The sequence below is a fragment of the Penicillium manginii genome (assembly GCF_028828005.1).
Source record: "Penicillium manginii strain IBT 31320 chromosome Unknown utg000005l:1.0-5665137.0:1.0-5668048.0, whole genome shotgun sequence".
Lineage (NCBI taxonomy): Eukaryota > Fungi > Ascomycota > Eurotiomycetes > Eurotiales > Aspergillaceae > Penicillium > Penicillium manginii.
In genome coordinates, this window is record NW_026643106.1 from 2,677,340 (window position 1) to 2,699,741 (window position 22,402).

The 22,402-nt window shown below is 50.8% G+C and overlaps 7 protein-coding genes across 7 annotated transcripts; 2 read left to right on the top strand and 5 right to left on the bottom strand.

Annotated features, from left to right (window-relative positions):
- Positions 1-409: 409 nt before the first annotated feature.
- N7533_007397 (Serine/threonine-protein kinase srk1) lies at positions 410-2,706 on the bottom strand (the record flags this gene model as incomplete). The annotated part of the gene is made up of 5 exons (XM_057104047.1): positions 410-1,333; positions 1,422-1,593; positions 1,648-1,892; positions 2,072-2,116; positions 2,272-2,706. 5 exons carry the CDS (start codon positions 2,704-2,706, stop codon positions 410-412), a joined length of 1,821 nt encoding a protein of 606 aa, XP_056959004.1.
- Positions 2,707-4,305: 1,599 nt separating this feature from the next.
- Positions 4,306-7,008, top strand: N7533_007398 (uncharacterized protein; the record flags this gene model as incomplete). Its single annotated transcript, XM_057104048.1, has 1 exon — positions 4,306-7,008. The coding sequence occupies one exon, from the start codon at positions 4,306-4,308 to the stop codon at positions 7,006-7,008; it is 2,703 nt and encodes a 900-aa protein (XP_056959005.1).
- Positions 7,009-7,535: 527 nt separating this feature from the next.
- Positions 7,536-8,084, bottom strand: N7533_007399 (uncharacterized protein; the record flags this gene model as incomplete). The annotated part of the gene is made up of 1 exon (XM_057104049.1): positions 7,536-8,084. One exon carries the CDS (start codon positions 8,082-8,084, stop codon positions 7,536-7,538), a length of 549 nt encoding a protein of 182 aa, XP_056959006.1.
- A 581-nt stretch (positions 8,085-8,665) lies between these two features.
- N7533_007400 (cytochrome P450) lies at positions 8,666-10,740 on the bottom strand (the record flags this gene model as incomplete). The annotated part of the gene is made up of 9 exons (XM_057104050.1): positions 8,666-8,862; positions 8,965-9,009; positions 9,075-9,249; positions 9,320-9,436; positions 9,519-9,693; positions 9,772-9,949; positions 10,011-10,125; positions 10,264-10,500; positions 10,603-10,740. 9 exons carry the CDS (start codon positions 10,738-10,740, stop codon positions 8,666-8,668), a joined length of 1,377 nt encoding a protein of 458 aa, XP_056959007.1.
- Positions 10,741-11,336: 596 nt separating this feature from the next.
- N7533_007401 (putative C6 transcription factor (Leu3)) lies at positions 11,337-13,850 on the bottom strand (the record flags this gene model as incomplete). The annotated part of the gene is made up of 6 exons (XM_057104051.1): positions 11,337-11,647; positions 11,914-12,225; positions 12,278-12,546; positions 12,601-13,038; positions 13,097-13,533; positions 13,662-13,850. 6 exons carry the CDS (start codon positions 13,848-13,850, stop codon positions 11,337-11,339), a joined length of 1,956 nt encoding a protein of 651 aa, XP_056959008.1.
- A 2,186-nt stretch (positions 13,851-16,036) lies between these two features.
- Positions 16,037-18,551, top strand: N7533_007402 (uncharacterized protein; the record flags this gene model as incomplete). Its single annotated transcript, XM_057104052.1, has 3 exons — positions 16,037-16,553; positions 16,612-18,179; positions 18,450-18,551. The coding sequence occupies 3 exons, from the start codon at positions 16,037-16,039 to the stop codon at positions 18,549-18,551; spliced, it is 2,187 nt and encodes a 728-aa protein (XP_056959009.1).
- A 404-nt stretch (positions 18,552-18,955) lies between these two features.
- Positions 18,956-22,248, bottom strand: N7533_007403 (F-box domain protein; the record flags this gene model as incomplete). Its single annotated transcript, XM_057104053.1, has 4 exons — positions 18,956-20,919; positions 21,066-21,631; positions 21,724-21,910; positions 22,227-22,248. 4 exons carry the CDS (start codon positions 22,246-22,248, stop codon positions 18,956-18,958), a joined length of 2,739 nt encoding a protein of 912 aa, XP_056959010.1.
- Between the last annotated feature and the right edge of the window lie 154 nt (positions 22,249-22,402).

The following is a 22,402-nucleotide window of genomic DNA, read 5'->3' on the forward strand; positions in this document are numbered from 1 at the left end:
ATAACACAAAAAGACCGTCGCCAGTCAAACCCATCGTTCACCGTTGCCCATTTCCCAGATTCCCAGTCAAACAAAGCCTTGGAGTATGTATGCTCTTCTTCGCCAGTTGATCCGATAACGCACAGTTCCGAAAATAGAGAGAGATAGAGATGGAGAGATAGATAGATAGATGATAAATAGGAGAAGGATGCGAGAGGAGGAGAAAATGATGAGATGAACTGCGTAGTATAACAGAGGTTGGAGGGAATAACAGATGAGAGAAGAAAATATCATGCAACGTCGCTCGTGAAAGGAGGAAGAAAAAGGAGAAGAGAAAAAAAAAACAAAGATGAATGAAGGGCTGAAGCGAACCAAAGCACTGCTGAAACACAATAGACTTGTATGTTGTGCATAAAAGATCATGATCAGATCAGATCACCGGTTGCCCTTGATTGCGGCGACCACGCTTTTCCAGCAGCGTTGCGCCGTTTAAGCTGAGTTCGAAGGGTTGCTGGGCTCTCTGGCCGATGCTGCTTTTGGCAGCGGCAGCGACAGTCGCATCGTGTTGGCCATACCCTTGTTTGCGAGGAGGTTGTCGATGGGCTTGTCGCGCCTGCGCGGCACTGCTTTGGGCACCGAGATTGGTGGAGCGAAGCTTAGCTTCCATGCCGGCCATTTCGCCGCCATTGCTGGGCTTGGCAACCTTGAGTGGCGGTTGGTCGGCAGCTGCCTCAAGGCGGGCACGGTAATCGGGTTCGTCGTCATAACCTTCATTGAGAGATCCAAGGGCGGACTGGAAACCAGCCACTGAGCTACCGCTCTGGGCTGCCTGTTGGCGGACGTGTCGACGGCGTTTGGTTTCTTCTTCCTGTCGGTGGACTGCATAACCGACATCGAACACTTCACGTAGATTGAATGCACCGGGTGAACGGAAGTCCATTCGGCGGTCTGCGCCAGCAGAGGGAACATCCAAAGAGGCACGGGAGCTGTTGGGTTGGTATGGAGCTGATTCAGCGCCGACGGGGTCGAATTTCATGCCTTGTTGGTAGACGGGGCCAAGGGGTGTGGCCAGAGGCGGCGCGTCAGCGGCCGCGGTGGTCTCCTCATCTGTTTCTCTGATCCAAGGGTGATCAAGGAACTCTTTGATCGTGAAACGTTTCTCGGGGTCGACAGTTAGCAGGTGAGAAATGAGATCCTGGGCCGACTTGGAAATGTCATCCCACCATGGTGATAGGAAGGTGTATTGGCCTCTCGCAACCTTCTCCGTAAGGACCTGGATACTCTCGTCGTAGAAGGGAGGGAAACCGCACAAAAGGGTGTAGAGGACGCAGCCCATAGCCCACATGTCCACACTCTTTGAATACCGTTCATCCTTCACGATCTCGGGGGCGGTATATCCAACAGTACCACAGGGGGGTCATCGTCTGGCTGTCCCAGATTACCTTGGACAGACCAAAATCGGCGATCTTAATTACACCGATACCTCCAGAGCCAACTCCCGCAGTGAATTCTCCTTCATCTTCCTTCTCTTCATCACCCGGTTGTTGTGGTTTGGGGGTTTTGCTGGGAACGTAAGGGGTGGGGTAGAAAAGAAGATTCTCGGGTTTAATATCACTATTCTGCTAGTTAGCTATGATTCAAGCGCAACAGTCAAGAGGATGGACGAACCGATGCACCACGCCAGATGTCTCGTGGAGGTATTCAATCGCTTTCGCAACTTGCAAAATCACGTGCCGGCTCAGGTCTTCGCTGAAGTATGTCAATCGCACGATCTGGTGGAAAAGCTCGCCACCAGGACAAAGCTCGAGAATGATGTAGTAATATTGGCGGGATTCGGAAAAGTCGACCAGTTTCACGATGTTGGGGTGGTCCAAATTGCGCATGATCTGGACTTCCTTGAGGATGTTTGCTCGCTGCGGGGTAGAGATAAGACGTTAGTAAATGATCGACACAACCATATCAGGTGAAGGAAAGGATATAAAAAAAAGGCCAACCCAATGCGCAGCAGCCAGGTAGCGGACAGACCGCGATACCCAACGAAGCGTTGGTAGATATTGGAGACCGAGCTTATGCGATGGGAGTTTTTGCGCACCTCTGCAGCCTTGGGGACCTTGACGCTCGGATGAAGATGATCGGACTACAGAATATGTATTGGCGATGTGTTGCCACCTCTTTCTCCCGACCAGAAACAATTGGAAGAGCAAGAAAAAGAAAAGAGAGAGGGAGAGAGAGGGATAGGCAAGGCAATGAAAAGGGAGAGAGGAGAAAAGAAAGACCACCGGGTCACCCTACCTGATTGCTATTCATTTCAAATTTGCGGACAACCTTGATAGCGACTTCGTCGCGCTGCCCGGTCGAGTCCTTGGCACGGTAGACGTTGCTGAAGGCGCCATCGCCCATTTTCTCAATGAGGATCCAGCGCTCGAGGCCGGGGTATCTAGGCATCTTGGTGCGAGTTTCCTTCTCTTCGGCAACGATGCGTTCAATTTCGACGGAGCGATCGCGGCGGGAATGGGCATCTGAAGGTTGTTGTGCGGTCGCATGGGTATTCCCACGGTGATCCCCTGTGTCAAAGGCCTCTAGCGCGGGAGAGAATTGGCGCTGGGGTTGTGGTTGTGGCTCGGCGTGGATGGCAGATACGTCGGTGGTAGGTTCGGAATGAGGTGTTACAAAGCGAGCTTGTTTCCCATGCCGAATGAAGTTTTTGATGTTCTGTATTGTGCTCATGATGGATATTCGAGGGCGGAGGGAGAGTCAGGGGAGGTTAAGGGGGTGTTGAGGAGAGAGATGGGGAGAGAGGGCGAGGGGAGACAGGGAAAACCGTTAAAGACGTTGTTGGTCCCGGTCCAGAAAAAAGTTGGCAGTGGGTGGGAAAAAGATGGAGATGGAGAGAGAAACCAGAAAGGAAAGAGAGAAAAAAAAGGAAAAGCACCAGTTCACACGCGCACAGTTCTTTTTTTGGGGGAATATTTGAAAAAGAAACGAGTTGTGGGAGAGGAGGAGAGTAAAAGGGGGAAACCTGATGAGGTCAGAATGGGCTTGGAGGTTGGCGGGGGAGTTGACGCCTATGACGCGGTGGGATCTTCGCCGATGTCATCGCTGATTTAGTGAGGAGGGCTAGGTATGGCACGCTTCCTGTAGATTATATTACTTATACCTTGTACGGAGTACTTACAAGTCGATATATTAACCCGGGAGATATTACTCATACAATATTCCATCTAATAGTAGTACTACTGGTATGCTGAACTGCTGTGATTCATAGAGCGTCATGCTCGCCACACGTCCCCATGTCCACCTTCCCTGTTGATTGCAAGTTGTGACCTACTACTAGTATGACTGGTTCTGAATTGAAATCATCAATGGCATCATCCTGGACATAAACCCTACCTCTAGTCACCCCGAAACAGAAGCCTGATTCTGGAGTCTACCCAGGTGATCGTGATAGGATGGCTCTACCTCATTGATTCCCGACATCTGGATCCTCTTGGCGAGTACGGAGTACTGTATGCAGTAGCTCTTGAAGCAAACCTGAGACGTGCATTTTATCTCCTCCCATACAGCATTGGAATGTGAGTGCCAGTGTGGCGCATCCACTCAAGGGGTCAAACATGCTGGCAGCAAGGAGAAGGAGGCACAAAAATCTGAAACATGCCCAGATTGAATGTCTCCATTTTCCACCTAGGTAGTATATCTCTTGATCAGATCGGAGGGTGCCGAGGAGAGTTCCGGCCCAGGAACCCCCACATGGAGTGCCCGTTGACGTGGATATTGAGGCTAGACCACCAGTAGAGTAGACAAAGACAACTTGGAACATGATCAACAGGCCAAAGAAACGAAAGACATTCCTTCTTCTCATTGATCTTAAATTTACTAAATACCCCTAAATATACTCCGTACTAATTATAATAGATATACCAAATCCACCTCCTTTGCCTTGTAGAATCGTGCAGGCAGCCCCAGCCACTCACATTCATTCACATTCACCAGGCTTTGCCTTAGCCTTTCTCTCTTCCTCCTTTCACTGGAACCCTCTGTCCTTTTGATCGACTCCCTTGCATCCTGCAGAAACATCCGACGATCCATCATTTTACCATCCTTATCTATCATCTTTCGTCTACCCTCCCGTCCGCTCTTTATACTCTCTTATACTCTCCCTGCCTACTGCGTGAGCCTCCCAAGATTGTCCCGCGATGGGATCCCTGCGACCGTTGACGACCAAGTCAATCATCTAAAGAAGATCCAGAGGAGAAAGGAAATTGTCATGCGATAAAACCCCTCTTATACTGATCGCATCCCACATCCTCTCACCGTTTGACTTTTGTGATGCCTGGCCTGGAGGTGACGAGCGGCCCATCGGTGGATTCATCAGGGCGACCGCTCTTCAGGTCCCACAAGGCCCTCCCACGGAGGGGTATTAGTACGGGCATCACTTCCCATGATTCTGTCGACCTTGCCCAACCGGCCTCTCCGGATCAGAATGCCACAGTTGCGCCGGCTCCTCCGTTGACTCCGCCTGGTGCGATCCCGGACCAAACCATGGGCCACCACGATCACGATCGTACCCCCCGCAAGACCGACTCGTCCACCTCAGAGAATCACTCGACCGGTATGGTGACGCCTCACCGACCATCAAAACCCCCGACTCCCGATGTGACGCCACCTCGCACGACTTCGACAAAACGACCGACCCTCAATCAGCTGGGGAATTTCCTATCATCTTCCTCGCGGGCTGAGTCCTTTCAAACTGCTTGCGAGAATATCTCATCGGATGGCGATATGGACACACCAGTGCGAACCCCTCGTTCTCGGAGCGTTTCGCAAAAGATTGGCCGGAGGATTCCTTCCTCCTCAAGACAATCTTTCACGAATGGGACGACTGTGTTGCGGGCATCACTTGCCGGTCCCAGAGACAAAGATACTCCGCAATCCACCTCTCAACCACTCAGCGAAACGGACTATGAGACAGGATTTGAGTCGTTCGATGGAGAATGGGCGAACCCGGCGGATGGATCACCCACTCCGCTTCCTGGCGAGCGCAGAGCCTCGAAAGCCACAGCAACTCAAAGTCGGCAAAGTTCTAAATTGGCCTCGGATAATGACACGCTGGACGTCTTGAATCTGAACGCCTCGCTGATACGCGAACAGACTCTACGTGGTAGACTAAAAGAACCCTCCAACTTATCAGCGAGCCCTTCAATGGAGCGTTTCCGGGCAGAAATTGGTTGGCCATCCCAGGAAGAACCGGACTCTCGCCGGTTATCAGGAATATCTTCCACATCTACCGTGGAGGCGGTGATCATCGACTCCCCTAAACGAGCGCAGAGGCTACTGCGACATACAGAGAAGAGAGGCTCCCTTAGATCGGCAAGCTCGCCTGTCATCATTTCAGGACGCACGTCCACGGTATCCAATTCTGATTCGCAACAGCATCGCCTTGTCCATAAGGCAGGCCGCATATCCGAGCAGGACCGTCGCAGTATATCATCAGACGTATCTTTCTCCTCAAAGACCACGACAAGTGCGCCTCCAGCCTCCGTTGACATCATCCCCGTCGTCGTTGTACCGGAGAGACGTTCCTCCTTGAGGTCGGGGCCGAATAGTCACATCTCGTCGAAGCCTACGTCTCAGCGATCTAGCCAGCGGGCCCCAGCTCCATCGAAAGGATCGGGTTCCATAGATGTTCCTCGGCAGCGCAAGCGAACCATGTCGGATTCAGCATCTGCACGGTCCCGAGACACAAGCTCTCGAGGCCGCCCTGTTGGTCGTCCTATCATTCCGCCTCGTAGCTCGTCGCTTTCTGCTCCAACCAGCCGTAACAATTCGCGGGCCACATCTCTCACATCAGATAGCTTGCGCAGTCACACAATCGCCATGGACCTGGAGATGCAGAAACGACTCGAGAAGCAGCCCGTTTCCCCGCCACGCCACAACGTCCTTGACTCTCAGAACCAGTCATCGTCCCCACCCCAACGAAAGAGCCTTCTGCCGCCGCCCAATCTACCAGCCCTGATGATCAGCTCGACCGACGACATGGCTACTCTGCGCCCTCCATCGTTACCGTATACGCAATGGTCGATTCCGTCCTCGTCTCCTGGACCTGTTGAGATCCGAGAAGCAACTGCCGTCAGCCTCTTCCCGCACAATAACCGATCGCTGCTCCTAGTCAACCAGCCTCGAATGGCACCTGAGACATGCGTGCTCCAGGCTTTCCACAATCCCGAATTCTATCCACGAACACCAGAGATACCCACCGATGGAGCTGATGATCCGTTGAGTGGTCTATCTTCACGCCTAGCAACTGCCCTCGTTGACTCCCCACTGAAGAACCCACGCCCACCACCGAAGCCTCCAGTTTCCAAGCCTCTACCGCCGATTCCCACTCACCAGCAAACTGGAGATTTCAACCAGAACAAAGATGGTGGCGCAGGCTTAGGTCGTCGCTGGAACTCGGTTCGCCGCCCTTGGGGCGCCAGGCCACGATCGGAATCATTCAATGCCATTACTCGGACGCTGTCCATGCGATCAGCCAAAAACCGGACAGCGGGATTAGAGATGGACAGTACCCTACACCCTTTCTGGCGACCGCGTGGATTCTGGGATGATATCCCCGGGTCCCCAGAAAAGGGACGATCCGCTCGCCAAAGCGTCCACGGCGCTGACAGTTTCGTCAACAACTCACTCGGCCTGCCCCAACAACGAATTATCTTCGACGGACCACCCTCGCTGGCACAATACAGCCCCGAGATGAGACGAGTATTGGACTATAACGCTAGTCGCGGCAGTCTGGTCGATCGGGGCATGATTCGGTCCCCACTGTATCAGCATGGCTACCGTGTCATTCCTCAGGTTAGTCGATGGAGCCTACGTCTTCGATCAATGTCGTTGCGCAATGTGCGAACCCGTCTCCGACGTCTGCGTCAGCGACGTGATGAGAGGAAACGAGCTGCTCGCCGTGAGACCCTCAAGCAAAGCATTGGGGGGCCAGTCTATGTGGCGTCCAGCACCACCAATGGAGTCGCCCGCTGATTTGCTATCCACGCCACGTTAAACCCTGCATCTTGCCTGGATATGTTCAACATGACTGAAATCTTTTACGATGATCCTGCATCTGGGAGTCAATCGACATGCTCTGCCCTGCCCCTGTTTCTCCGCTATGGAAGTTTGATTTATGTTTATGTTTTATGCCTTGTTTCTGTTGCCTCCCCCCCCTTCCCCCTTCCCCTCCCACTTCGCGTGCATGAATTGAAACCTTTCCGATACGAGATCTACGAATTATTTACGACGCACCGCTGACGACTCGATGACTTATGCTTATGCCCACCCTGCGCCTGTTATGTTTTGGCCTACTTGGAATGTACCATAAGCAACTCCGCGTTATCTGAACAGGCATTTCTAGCCCATGATTAAATAAAGCCCTGTTTTCTCTTATGCAAATATGCGCCTGTCCATCTAGATCGATTACCCTGCAAGAACCTGACAGAGAACTCCAACCGCCCCTCTTGGAACGATCCATGGGGGGTTATAGCCTCAGGTGTGACTGTACAACCTCCGTATCACCGTCGCCCTCCCCAATAACTTGAACTTGAACCCCCCCTCCCAACCCCTCGCGCTCGTTTCCCTCGCCCAGATATACTCGACCGACCCCGGATCGCTATAGAATTGTACTCCGCCTCCCTCCCCACTCGACCCCTTTGCTCTCGAGGAGTTTCAGAGCCCGTATTCGCGCTCCCTGCTCCCTCTTGAAGTTCCCCTCCCTCCCCCACGCCCCCAGCACGGCCCTCAACGCCCAAGCTCCTTGCCCGTGCCCGCTTCAGCATCGCCTCCCAAACCGGCGGATCGAGAAACGGTTGCGGGGGCGCAGCAAAGTCGAACTCAATGCGCGTGAGATTCCTTGATGGTCCGTCATCTGCCCTGTCTAGATGGCTCGCAGGCTCGTCTGCGGTTTCTGGGACCCGGGCCGCTTTCATGCACGTCTCGGCCGCCACGGCGCTCGGATTGAGGATTTGATATGTGCGGGGTTGGGTTTGGGGGGTGCTGCTGTTTGTTCTTGGTGGGAGGAGGGCTCGCTTTTGGGGGATTATTAATGGGCGGGTGGAGGGCATTTCAAGTTGATGGTGGGGTGGTTGAAATGTCTGGGGGGTTTTGGTTTAGAGAAGCTTTGCCTAGTAGAGGAATGTCGATGTCGATGTGGGGAGCTACTAGTATGGACCCTACGGAGAAGCGGTAGAGGGTCCCCGAGGGTCCACACCGACCGCTTATCATCGCCTAGGAAATATACTTCAACTTGGCGGTAGTCGAGATATCCAGGTTAAATCAATCCATCATGAGGTTAATTCAAGTGATTTGGATTACAAAAATAGTCTCAATATTCTCGATCGTACAGTCTGCCATATCATACCCTTTATACCCGCGGACGGAGACGCACTTTAAGCCCGAAGTTGGGAACATAGAACTCTTCAAAGGAGAGAGATCCGATCAATGGCCCCTGCGAAGATCCCTCGGCCCGGGCAGAATGTCAAAGCGAATCAATAACTCGGCAATAACTAGCTTCATTAGGGCACTTGCCATCCACCGGCCGGGACTGCAATAAGCATGAACGAGTCAGCCGAGGGTTCTCGGGGCGGTTGGTATTAAAATGATGAAGGGGAGGAAATTTTAGTATGATGGAAATGAGCTTAAGAGCTTACCAGGCATGCACGCCCATACCGAAAACAAGATAGTCGGGGCCTAGGTCGACTAGGCTAGTATTTGTTGCCCCGGCCGCTGCGCGCTTCACAAATCGATAACCGTCGAAAGTCTCTGGATCCTCGTAGTATGCACTTGACCGCTGGATCCAGCTGCTCGGTACGCCGACATGGGTTCCAGGCTTGAGTATAATCCCTGTATATGTAGGGTCCAAAGATCAGCCACATACTCGTAATCGAATAGTGTAAAAGGGAAGAGGGCTTGCTTGAGATTAGTTAGAAGTTGAAGGTGACTGACCATTGGAGAATTCGAGTGCTTTGACACAGACTCGGTGGGCGGATACTGCAGCAGTTGAGATTGTTAGATTATGGACTGGTCGTCCTGGGATGCCGGTCAGGTGGACATACTGGCTGCAGGTGGGTGTAGACGTTGGCATTCTTTCAAAAAGCTATCAAGAAGAATCATTTGATTACAGGCTGGGACGGTGGCTCCATAATTGGCGAAGACTGCTTCGACCTCATCTCGCAGTGGTTGAATGTATTCAGGTTGTCGGGCTAGCTCGGCCAAAGCGCCGTAGAGAGCCTGTTGATACTAATCAGCGCCTCTGAATCTATTTGCAAGATCGTTTGTTATTATGAGAACTTGAACTCACGTAGCCGGTTGTGTATATGAAGGCAAATTGGAGCAATAGCATCTCTCCAAGGACCTCGGAGTAGCTCCATCGATGATGAAGTACCGAGCTTTCGAATAGCCACCGAAATATCTCAACCTATGATCCAAGGTCAAAAGAGCTCTTTTTTTTCTAATTATGTAAAAGTGATCAGTTTGACCACCTTGAAGGAAATACTGACTGGCTTATCTGTCGACTTAGGATCACCTTTATCATTAATACCCCCAGGGCATGCCATCTCATCGCGGTACTCGGCCGCCCGGGCATCGAAGTGCTTAAGCAAAATCTTGCGTGATGCATGCATATCCCAGCGTGTACCAATTGTAGCCAGGCGGCTGATGATGCCACCCAAATATCTAGAAATTGAAAGTTACCTAGGTATCAGATTCTAATCTTGCATCATAGACAGCCTGGGCGATTAGGGTTCAAGTTACCTTTTCAACCGATCCGGGACGAGAAATTGCACCCGGGTAGTCATGATCATCCCCAGTATATGCTCCTTGACGGCTTTGAGGTACTCTTCATTGTTGGCGAGACGTTTTCCTACCATGGCATAGCTACCGCTGCGGGCGACGACCGAGTATGCAAATTCGAAACAACTGATCGTGCATTCTGAATTGGGATCAGTTAGGCCCACATTAAGTCCAAGATAAATGGCAAAAATATTCCTTACCGTCGCTCTCGTCAAAGGATAGAGCACGCAGCTGGGTTTGTATAGCCTCGTTCATTGAGGGTATATACCGATCCAAATGCTTGTGCACAGTTCCACGAATGACACCAGGAGTAGTCTTCGCGACCGCAGGCCACCCTCCACGGGGGGAAAATACCCAGGCATGACGTGAGAAATTTGAAGAAGCTTTTCAATTTTTAGTTCCGAGACCAGAGCTTCGGGCAAGTTAAGTGGGAAGGGAGCGCGGCGCCCTCACCTGGTCAATCCATGGCTCCGGAGATGCGACTGCGCTTCCGGTGTTCTTCAACTCGTCAATTAACTCGGGCTTGCAAATGATAACCTGGCCAAAGCGGAATGTACGCGGGATCTCGAAGAGCCCGTCGAAGAACCGGTCGTATCCTCTTTTGATGAGACCCGGCCCGTCCACGAGGAACCGGTAGTGTTGGTAGATAATCGCACAAGTACGTGTAGTCATCACAAAAGGAACATTACTCTGTCAGATTTCTTGGGATTAGTCTTGGGTTCTTCTCATTGATTTGATGGGGGGGCAGTTTTATTGGACTTGGATATGATATGGAACTACCTAGGTACTTACGTTGGCCAGCTGACTCGACGTAAGAATCAACGAAAGTATAATCACACAGCCGAAAATAACATAGACACCAATCAAAATAGTCACAGTTCCAACTGGAGGTTCAAGCCATCCAGACGATATAAATTGAATCAGAGCCATTGGAAGCCTCTTGCCTGGAGCGAGAAGATGAGGGGCCCACAAAGAGCGAAATAAGAGGGAGGGGAGGGTTTTATATGGATTACAAGATGACTAGGCAACCAGAGTGTCATTGAGTCGCTGGTGGCATGGTACCCACACTCTAGGTTATGTAAATCGACAAGGCAGCCCGCCGCTGTGAATAGCGAAACAAGCGTGTAACTTCAAGGCTATACATGTGCCAGTGGCCAATCTAACGTGGTGGACCTGATAATGTGACTTTCAATTGCAGCCGTACAGGACTTTTATTTCAATATTGCATGCGGCTACTGTCGAATCGGGCCAGAAAAAGAAGTAAATTGACATAGGGCTTCATATACTGTGACACGGTTCCATTGCCAGAGTGCCGAGTAGGAAACTCGTTAAAAATCATAGACAAGGGAATGTCAGACCATAATGACCTTGAGTAAGGCGGGGGAAAGAATAAGAGAATAAAAGAAAACTCCCAGTGAGGTATCAAAGATTGGGTCCGTGTGGTATAGTAGTACAAACAGAGACGCGCACAAATTACTCCCGCAAAATAACAACGCCAGAGAATCAGAAGAGCCAAGCAAATTGCCTTATACAATGCCTTGCGGCTCCATTCCGCCCATGGCGGAGTATGAGTAAGGCAAGTCAACCAGGCCGTCGAGCAGCCAGTTAAGTGGGTCGAAGACCTCGTAATTTGGTTCCATGAATCCGCTGGGAAGTCCGCCAACACCGGTACCTGGTGCCTGAACACCCAGATTGGCTGGGATCATTGGTGCCGGTGCAAGACTTGGATCGCCACCGGAGATACCCGGCGTGGACGTAGAGGTGTGTAGAGGGCCGACGGATGACGTTGCGGATGAATCGGCCGCTGAATCGGGGTTGGTCGGGTTTTTGAGATAGGCTTTACGAAATTAGTATGACTTCCAAGTATGATACGAGGACATAGTACTGACCTTCAATGTTTCGACCCTTGGTTCTAGCATCTTCTCGCCATCGCCAGACAGAGTCGAATAGTAGAGACATGCTCATTCGGCAGCGAACCTTCAATCTCAGAGAATCATCCACATCGGATCCGCTTGTTATCTGGGGGGGCACCGCCTAATCTCCACATCTGAGCCAGCACCTCCGCAAGACGTTCTGGCAGGTCATTGCTCGATACAGACACACCGCGGACAGCCCAAATGGTGCGATTAAATAGACTCTTCGTGTATTCCATGTCAATGTGGGTGGCAAAGAAACTCTTGCTCAGTTTGAGGAGAGTGCAGCCGGCAGCAACCATCATTTGGTAAACATAGTAGGGGGTATAGGATAGGACAGGTCCAACTTCGGTCTCAAGCTTCATTGCGACCTCAAGGAATGATGTTGTTGCAACGTAAAGAGAAAGGAGACGCTCCCTGTAATCTTTCGCAGAAGGGTCATCTAAGAACGCCGACAAATGGAGATGAAGATTTGAAGCACGAAGAAATAGATCGGTGATACCTAGTTGTAAATTAGTTTTTGCATAACCGGAAGTGGATTAGTCTGGTCTTACAATCGTTTTGTCCTTTGAAGTGTTCCTCAAGCTCGTCAAAATCCCGCGAAAGGAATGAAAGCAAGGTGCTTCTCTCCCGGTCGCTAGTCAGCCCGACAGGATCACGTCGATTTGTATACAATGCTCTGGTGATCTTATCGCAAAATTCCTCAATCTCCAACCTAGATCGAATTTCTCCGGGTAGTCTGAAGTTGGGATCCGAGGAATCATTCGAGGATAATGTCCAGTCGTAGATTGTTGACGGAGGTTGACCGTATCCGGTAGAAACTCTGAGAAAGCAATGAGAAGATGTTTCAAGGGGGAAAGTGAGTAGGGCAGCGTACCTCTGTGCAACAATATTGCAAATAGCCCACGTGCGTACTTTATCTCTAAGCTCATCTTCAATAAGTTCCACACGGAATTTGCTGAAGTCTTGGCTGTGGGATGGCCGATGAAGTCCAAGCTGCATGGCAACCTGGATCATCATTCCGCAAAGCATAAACGTTGGATCAGTGGACGTACTGCTCGTGGGAAATGGCCACGAACACAGCAGACAGAGCGCCTTGACAACATGATAGCTTTGAGGAATATCTGCTAACGTGCTCCAAACTAGGCGAGTGACAGGGCCGGCAAGAGAGTTCAACAAGCCGGTGTCACCCTGATATCGTCTAGCACCAACACTTATAATCGTCCAAAACAGCAAAGGTGAAGCAGCATAGTAATCGTCCGGGGATTGCTGTCGGTCTAAAAATGGTAGGAAGGGATGGCTGTAGGTGAAGAACCTATTTTTCTCAAAGTTAGATATGGCAGTGAATATCGATGTCTTCGTCGGCGTCTTACATATTGAAAAGCTCCGTCACTTTCTCCGGAGCGATCATGACATCTTCGAGTCGCTTGAATTGTTGGTTTCCATTTCGCATATAGTTTGATCCGTCAAATCCTGATCGCAAGTCGAGTAGCGATGCTACGGCTTCCTGAGAACCCATGTATTGGTCTGACGATACGGCCGAGGGTGTTTGATAGACGCCTGCGGGGCTGACCTGATTGGATTCTTGCTTGGGCGTCAATTGGTCTGCCGGTAGAGGTTGTTGGGGAAGAGGCGTCGAAGAAGGATTGGTTAAGATCCGTTTTCTCAATTCGATAATCTCTCGTTCCATCTCGGCATTGCGGCTGCGTTTGCCGACCCGCTTGAAATTCGACTCGATTTTGCAGTCCAATTTCAGCCGACGGCATCGAGAACAATCAACCCACGGATCTTGGACAACATCGCAACGGAGCTGTGAAAATGAAGGTGTCAGTTTAGTGGATTGTTCTTGTTTGGAAAGGACCGAAACCAGTCATCGTCGCCACTCGGACAGATGTCGAGCAGCGTCGCATGGCGTCGCGCGATCTGGGCTGCACATACCTTTTGTTGTCGACATTCATTACAGGCACGCTTCACGGGTTGTCGCCTCTTATCATCACGACCATCGATATCCTCCGCCTCGTCAATACTCCCCGGTGAGCTGTCGATCCCCGCCATGGTCACATTGCGCTTGCGGTTCTGCATGTCGGAAGCAGCCATGGAGACTGGCGCATGATTCACGCCCGCCATCACGGGATTTATAACAGCTGTAGCATTATCGATCCCGACTGTTGGATCGAAGGTAGGGTTCTGGAGCCCTCCGGTTCCGCTTGATCGGCCAAAAGACGCCAGGCTGATGACGTTGATGCAGGCCGAATCGAATTTTTCGAGCGGGACAAGGGCGACTTGTCCAGCGAGACACACAGATGATGCAGGTAAATTGCTTAAACGAACAGGTACGACAGTCGCTTTGTTTCCAGGCCAAATTGGACCGCAAGTTCTCCGCACGGCGATTGCAGACTTGAAACTGGAACTTTGAGCGCCGTGCTCTGCTGGGTGACTCAGCGCGGGGAGGTATCAGGTGACTCCGGCAATGCGGTAAATCGGTTTTCCTGAACGGTGAGGACGGAGTACAATTTCCCGGATTTAATGAATGATTGATTTGAATTTGAAAGCAATTTTGTATCATATCCAGTCGCGACTGAAGTATCAATATCTCTTGGCAAATCTCATTTTAATGCTCATTCTCATTCCAATGGCGTTCATTCATTGAAAAGCCATAGCTCACGTGCAGCATGACCCTTTCGCAACGACCACCCGGTGATCCACCGTGGAAGGTGGGTAACTCATTTTCAACTAGCGGCTGATCGATTCGCCCAGAGAGATCGAGACCAGTTCTCGCTTAAAGGAATCTCATCTAGAAGATGACGTGCTCAGGAATGTGGAGTCGCACGGTAAACGGCTGTTTTCTTCTAAACCTCCAGGACCGTGCAACTTGAGGGAGACTCCGAGTCGGAGATAATATACATACTCGTAGTGGTTTTGATGAAGAAATCAATAGGATATAATAATACTACCACATTTCCGAAAGATTGAATGAGATTGCAGCCAGCCATTGAATTTATCATAACATATCTACTTAGATATTTCCTAGAGCAAGTCGATTTGATACCTACCTAGGTAGGTAGCAATGAACCCAAATGCTTTTTAACGGTTGGTTACCCACTACTACATACTACTATCACAAGTACCTATTTAGTAGTATCTTCATCCATGTCTGTTTGCACCACAAGAACTGTTCCGATAAACTTGAATGAACCCACGCATCAACCCTGCTTCATAACGACACAATAACAATATTATCACATAGATAATATGATCTTTCTCAGGCTTTTCGATGAACAAGTACCTGTCCAAGCCGGGCGAGGACTCGGAGAGCTCAGTGTTGCATTGAACTGAGCCCGGAGAAGCCTTGGCGGGCACAAAACGCCCCTTCTCGTATACAGTTGATCGCAGTCAAGTTACTGGACTCGGACTCGGAGAATATGGGACTCGGAATTTTGATTTGGAGCACCCCACCCACTAATATAGTATGCCTGCACCTACTAGGTATATAGTTAGCTAGTACTAGGTGTAATCATAATGGCACAGGTGCCATTTTGAAGTACTCCGTGCTTTGTATATCATTGTAGCTTGCTTTCAACAGCTGGAGATTAACATGTTCTATAATCAATGAATAAATTTTCAATCTCCAAGTGCCAGCATATAATACTGCTAATACAAGGCGATGAGGTCACTATAGATGGGGGCGGGGATGCAGGGAGGCGGTGCAGGCGTGTTTGATTGGCCAAGGTCCCTCAAGGCCCCCCCAATGCGCTCCCCTACGATAGGGTACATAGAGTAAGGCTCCCCGAATGCTTCCCCGCCCCAAAGCCCTGCCCCGTTCTTTCCCTTCATGGAAATCACATGGAACCTTCTGTTGCGGAGTCACATGTACCTCACCCCGGACTTTTATTGGCTTGTTGCCCTGCTCGGAGCTTGAACTTCATCACTAGCAAGGCTTAGCTAGGCGTTTTTCCCGGTTCGCTTTCAGGACCCTCATATGCAACTGCTTTCTTGATCATTGGTCCTGTCTAGCGCCCGGCCACGCCATCTCTGCCCCGATTGCCATAGGGTACCATAAACACCCGATTGGATGGGATCTGACAACCCTTGGGAACGTCTGACTTGATATGGTTCTTCATCTAGCGGAACCGCTCTGATCCGGAATTCATTTAAATCCCCCATGTTCCTCAGGATCATCTTGCTTCCTCAACACAAACACTCGCCTCCATCACTCTACATACCCCCTCTCAAATCCGATATCTCCGCTATCTACCGTTTATCCTCTCTGTGATTCCTTTCAACATCGATCACTGATTATAACAACCACAACCATGGGCATGTCCACGGACATCAAGTCCCAGGAAACGTCCTCCAAGGGTACCGCCAGCAACGCTGACGCCAAGGAGAGGCCGCCCTCCTATACTCAAGAGGAGGAACTACTTCTCAACTTCCCTACGCTGAACCTCAGCGACACTAAAAAACTACCCTCTCAAACCAGTACGGTGACGCGCGACCAATGTGTTGCGCACCTCAAGTTTCTGGCTGTTCTAGCCGATCTGCGTGACACGGTCTCAAATACCGATGGTCTCTTCGGCATTTTCGACAAACAATCCGACTTCCACAAGGACTTCCTCCAAGCACTTAACGAGTCCCGGGCTCGTATTCGGGAGAAACGCTGGGCTATATACACAGCTCGCGCCGTCGAGCGATATCGCAAATGGTGGTTCACATGCGTTCCTACGTCTCGACCACCTGTGACGATTTCCGAACTAGAAAGCCCCGAATATGAGACCATTCTCGATAGCGAGACTCAGGTTTCATGGAGCGAAGACAATCTACCCCCGCTTGGTGAGTCAGGAGATATATCCATGATAGTATAACAGAGGCGATGCTGATTGAGACCTAGATATCCTGATGGTCTGGCATTCTCATATGCTCAATCCCAGGGATTTCCTCGAAGACTGTATTCGTTATGGAAAGCTAAGTACCTGGAGAACAGGGTTCCCCTTTGAAGCGATAAATCGCTCCATTCACGACCGCACACTGGAGTATGCTGTCAGCGAAAAGAGCATACAAATGTTCAAGACGCAGCTTCATATGGAATGGGATAACTTAGAAGATCCTCCTGGATTGGAAGTTGAATGTCCCTGCTGTAAAAAGCCGCTCACTGTGTTATGGACCGAAGGAAAAATGAGAGCCGAGCTTAAAGAGCCATTCAGTGACTGCACGGGCTTTGCAGACGCATCTTTCAAGGTTAAGTGCGGCTCCTGTTCACATATTCTTGATCATGACCGACTTCGAGTTGCCAAGTTTCGCAAAGACCTTACGGAACTGATCAACTTCAAACGACCGATGCCAGGAACGATTTACAACTTGCACGGTATTCCCGCGGGCCCAACTCAAATGAAGACTTACCTGATGCACCGATCTATGATGTTTCCAAACCGTTTGATGGAGGCCGCCTCTAAAGATTTGCTCGCCTTTACCGATGCTAGAGTGGAGTGGTGCAAGAGCATTGATGAGCTTCGCACTCATTTGGAAGTCAATATTCGCGACGCCGCTATCCTAAAACAGGCACACAAGGCTGGCCGTGGGAGTAAACCGGGAGAGAAAATTCATTTCCGTCGCATGATGTCCCATTATTGGGAGAACTTCAGCCCCTTCGCCCTTGACCTGGTTGGTGCGGTGATTCGCCAGGGGACCTTTGTCCAGAAGATGGACAACATCGACTGGCTGCATTCTCCCACTGTGATGGATACGGCCGAGCGTCTCATCAAGAAGTACGAAGTCTTTTTTGATATCATGCTCGCGAATCCAAGGAACATGGCAGTCCCCACATTGGACGTTGACCTGGCCTGGCACACCCATCAGTTACAGCCGCGTCGGTACTACCGGCATAGTATCCGTACTATGGGCGGCGGCCAACGCCGATTCATCGATCATGACGACAAAGTCGACGAGAACAAGCTTTCCGAGGCCTTTGAATGGACGACCAAGATGTACCGCCGAGCCACAAACGGTGGAATCTACAGCGAATGCACCTGCTGGTACTGCGAAGCTACCCGCGCGCCAGATCTCTACGATCGCCTTTTCAACCTAGGCTCGGCATCTCGTGCCCGTGACGCCGCAGACACGCTGCACGATCGCAATGATATCTCCTCTGATCCAGATAAGAACCCTCATATTTCGGCGCACAATGCCGTACGACCGGCCACGTTGGCAGCAGAGGATTATCGCGTCGGGACTCTTCAGCGAATCCGCCTGCATCAAAACTACGAGAAGTCTGTCCGCCGGGCTGAAAAGCGTGGCGTTTCTCGTTCTGAAGGAAAGAGGTCAAAGGATGGCGGTGTTGAGCCTTATTACTACACGCCATACGTCTGGGGTTATCCCATGATTGTACCTTATTACGGTCCATATATGTGCGACCCTGGCATCAGCGCAGGTTCATACCCGTGCAACCCGAGCTGCATGAATGTCAGTGCGGGTGGCGTTGGCAATTGTTGCTCGGGCACCTGTGGTGGAGGTGTTGCCGCTGGATCTTGTGGTGGATTTGGCTCTGCTGGCTGCGCTGGAGGAACAGGTGCCGGCTGCGGAGGTGGTGGTGGAGGGTGTGGAGGGGGAGGGGGAGGAGGAGGATGCGGTGGTGGTGGTGGTGGTGGTGGTGGCGGAGGAGGTGGAGGATGTGGAGGTGGTAAGTTTCATCGATTCGTATTCATCTGGGTATAATATGCTAACCAAAAACAGGTGGTGGTAGTTGATTATGCTGGCTTTCGAAATTATGAGAGATACCTTGATATGGCTTCGTCGGTTAACTTCGCGGCGTTGCTTTCAATTACTCGAGTTTGAGCGCCTCAGTTCTTGCTAGCTTTATACTTATCTAAATTACTTTGTTCTAGCATATTACTACTGAATTAATTTGAATTTGCTTCAGATATCTCTTCAAGTTTTACAGTATAGATTTGATACCCGGGTGTCACAAACAGGTCATTTTGCACCAATCAATACACCCGCGCCCGTACGACCAAAATTTGAAATCTGTAGCTTCCAAGGTTCTAGGCAGGCTTGCCTTGTCATGAGGTGTTTTTACCAAAAATAAAACCAAGCAATTCCAAACTTGAAGTACAACCCTGGAAATTTACAACAAAACAAGATTTGAAAAGTGATTTGATGCGGTTTGTTTTTAATCAACATGTTATGAACTTTCTAACGAGGGTATAATGGTCTGTCTAGACACAGTTACAAAACGCTTGCTACATAATGATGCACTTATTTCGTCGTTTCCGACTTCGTTCCCGGATGGTATGTTCGTTCCAATCCTCAATACGCCGCCGCCACTCTACATTCTCAGAGGGCGGTAGACTGGTTGGCTCTGTCGAGACTCGCCGGCGGAAGGATCTTTGTCGTTCCGGTATTTGTGCTTCGTCCTCCGCAGCTGAAATTTCCAATCCATTCCCACTTGGTTCTGGGATGTGGAGCAGATTCGGAGATGACACCGAGTATGGTAGGTAGGCTTCCCCGAACATGGTAGCTCCTAGTGAAGGCATAGGCATGATTGGTTCGCGGGTGGCCTCCTCGGCTGGATGAACTGCAAGTTGTGGAAGGGGCTGGAGATATGAATGTTGCCCTGTAATGATCGGAAGCATATGTCCTGCAGTCTGGGGCCGAGGCCAAGTGTTGACTGGGGAGCTCTCTGTGATAGTAGTTTGTTGCGGAGCCTGGGGTACAATGACTCCAGGAACATCGATACGGTCCTGGGCTGGACCGTCGACTGGAGATCCACTAGACTCTCGTCGAGCTCTTGCAGGGCGCATAGAAAGTGAACCTAGTCGTTGGAGGATGGCTGATTGTGGGCGTGGGCTATCCTGTGGGGCTGGTCGTGAAACACGGGCGGTTTGGGCTCTCTGTATTTGCTGGGATGCCGAGTCACCAGATTGAAGATTGTTACCCGATGTGCTACCAAGAAGGGTTTGCCGCAAATGGTCTGGCAAAGGTCCATCGGCATCACGCTTGTACGGGGGAGGCGGTGGTACCCAGTTGTCGGCATCACTTTCATGGGGTACATAACGGCGGTTGGGGACATTACGATACCGTGGGTCATATCTCCCCCGAGTTGAGGCTGCGGCTGTAGCAGCCCGGTGAAGTGTATCCTGGGAGCGAGGCAGTGTGTTGTCATATGGAATCTCTGGCACATTCCCCGCTGTGACTTCCTCGGGCGATGTGGGCACAGATAGACTGTTACGACGAAGGACTGGCACCAAGGTCTGGCTCGTAGACCGTGGATTCATTCGCGAAAGTCTGCGACCGAGGGCTACCGAGTCGGTCTCACCACGGTTCAAGCGTGTTCTCCTTCTTTCAAGCTCCACTTCCGTATCCAGGGATGAGTCTGGTTCCATCAGCATTTTTGCTTCTGTTTCTCCAACTTCAATATCAAGTTCGACTTCATCGCCATTGATAACCGAACGCTGAAAGTCTAGGACAAGCATGCGTCCGCCGTCCACGGGGACATCTTCCTCGCCAAATAGTTGGGGACGTACACCACCAGGTGCCACAGTGACCAACCGACGTCGGTAGGCCGTTTTCTCTGTTGAATGTACCCATTTTGCGGCTGTCATTCCGTGCATGTCGGTAACTTGACGACCACGAATCAATGCCTTAGGCTGTTGAATGATCTTGTGTAACTGCACTAAATTATCACGTGGAGGATACCGACCCTCATAATGATGGTCACCACTAAAACGGGTTTCGGTGCTATCATTAGGCTCAGGAGTCGAACTTGTTGAAGGAATATCAAGGCGTTTCGGTATGCCATAAATCCACACTTCCGAGTCTTCAAAACCCAACGCAGCAAGTTCACCAGCCTCATCTATTGTAGGAAGCATAATAGGCTGCATTTCTCGTGGCTCCTCTGCTAAAAATGGACTGGCAAAGTAGACGCCACTCATTCCAACATTATTAGTTTTGATTGCTCTGAAAGCCGCCAGTTGAATGTCGTATCCGAGGATCCAGCTATCATCAGATTCATCATGGCCATTGATCAAGCAGGCATGTGTGAAGCCGGGCGTTATTTCTGGGAAGAGAATCTGTGTTGTCCACATCCGCATTTGCACTTCTTGGGGCGTTGCGTCGATCCCCGGTTCGGTGTAAAACGGAGCTGTGATTGTCACAATGCCATCTAGTTCGGGGTCCACTGGCGATCCGAGTACCATGGAGCCATCTGGGGAGAATGAGATTGCATCAACTCGCGGGCAACGAGCCGCCCGGCGTTCTGTCGGCAGTGCTGCTTCCCCACGGAATGTACTTCGATACAGTCCCCAAAGGACAAAGCTAGTACACTTCCCGTGGGGGAGAAAATCAAGTCACGGGGCGCATCATTGAGTGCGATTGTCTGGATCAGTTTAACATTTTCATCCGAGAGCAAGTAGATGTTGATCTTGTGGGTAGATGACAGGACCGCAAGGAGAGAGCCATCATTGTGAATAGTAGCCCCCAAAGGTCGGCGACGGGTTTTCAATTCGTATTTTAAAGAAACCGAGTCGCCAGTCAAATCCAAGATCACAATACGGGATGAACTGATGCAGAGAACCAGCTGACCATTCTCCGAGAAAGAGAAACGAAATACTTCGCCTTGAGGGAAGGCAGTAGACGAGCTCATTGAGCTTGAAATTAAGCGGACTAGAGTTCGACGAGGCCGCAGAAATACGTCGAAGGCATTTCTTCTAATTTCTTCCAGAAATAGGCGCTTGAGGGTGGTCAGGCTGTCCGTGTCCGTCTCACCAGATGTGGGAGTCGCGCCCCGCGCCCAAGCAAAGGAGGGACAACGCGACAAATGATGTGTATACAGTGCCGGCGAGTCTGACGTTCGCCTCCATTGTCGCGTTAATAGAGATAGAGATGCAAAGGTATTCGCATCGGCGGCATAAAGAATGCTGGAGTGGTCAGATCGCGCATTCCACGTAGCAGCAACAGCAACAGCAACAACACAGCGCAGCCTTGGAGAACAAAGGGTCGAGATACTTACAGCTCGATTACTTTGGACGGCAGCCGGTCAAAGACGCCGGTCTCTCGTGGGGAAGAGGCATCCTCCTCCATGATCACCAGCGATCCACGACATGCGGAATTGGCGGCATTCGAGTTGAAGATGCCCTTTGGAGAGTGGCTGTGCGTCCCAACCTCCACATGACGCCGCTCGTCGATCGCTTGGATTCCTATAAATAGGAAATGCACGTGGAATGACTCAGCATCTCCAGTGTCATTCGGTCCTTGGATATGCAAATTTGCAAATACAGAGTTCAAATTCGCAAATCGGCCCAACTGCGGGAAGCTGCAAGTGCAAATTTGCACTTTTGGAATTTGCAGCTTCCAATTGGCAAATTGCAATTTCCCCTACGGTTGGCAGGCCCGATCCGACATCGCTAGATCCCCTTCCAGCTTCCAGACTCCCCTCTCTTCCACCTCTCTCTCCTCTTCTCTCTCTCTCTATTCGAACAAATCGACAGTCACTCACCATGCACTTTAACTCACCTTGACCCACGGTCGCTCGCATCTTTTCGCCCCCCGATCCCCCGATCGCTAATTACGCTTCGCAGTCGGCCGGGTACCCCTCATTTTGACAAACTAAGATCGGCCGACTCCGAAAACTCCCCGGGAACTTTTCCCCAGATTGTTCCTACATCCCCCTCCCCCAATTGTCGGCAGCT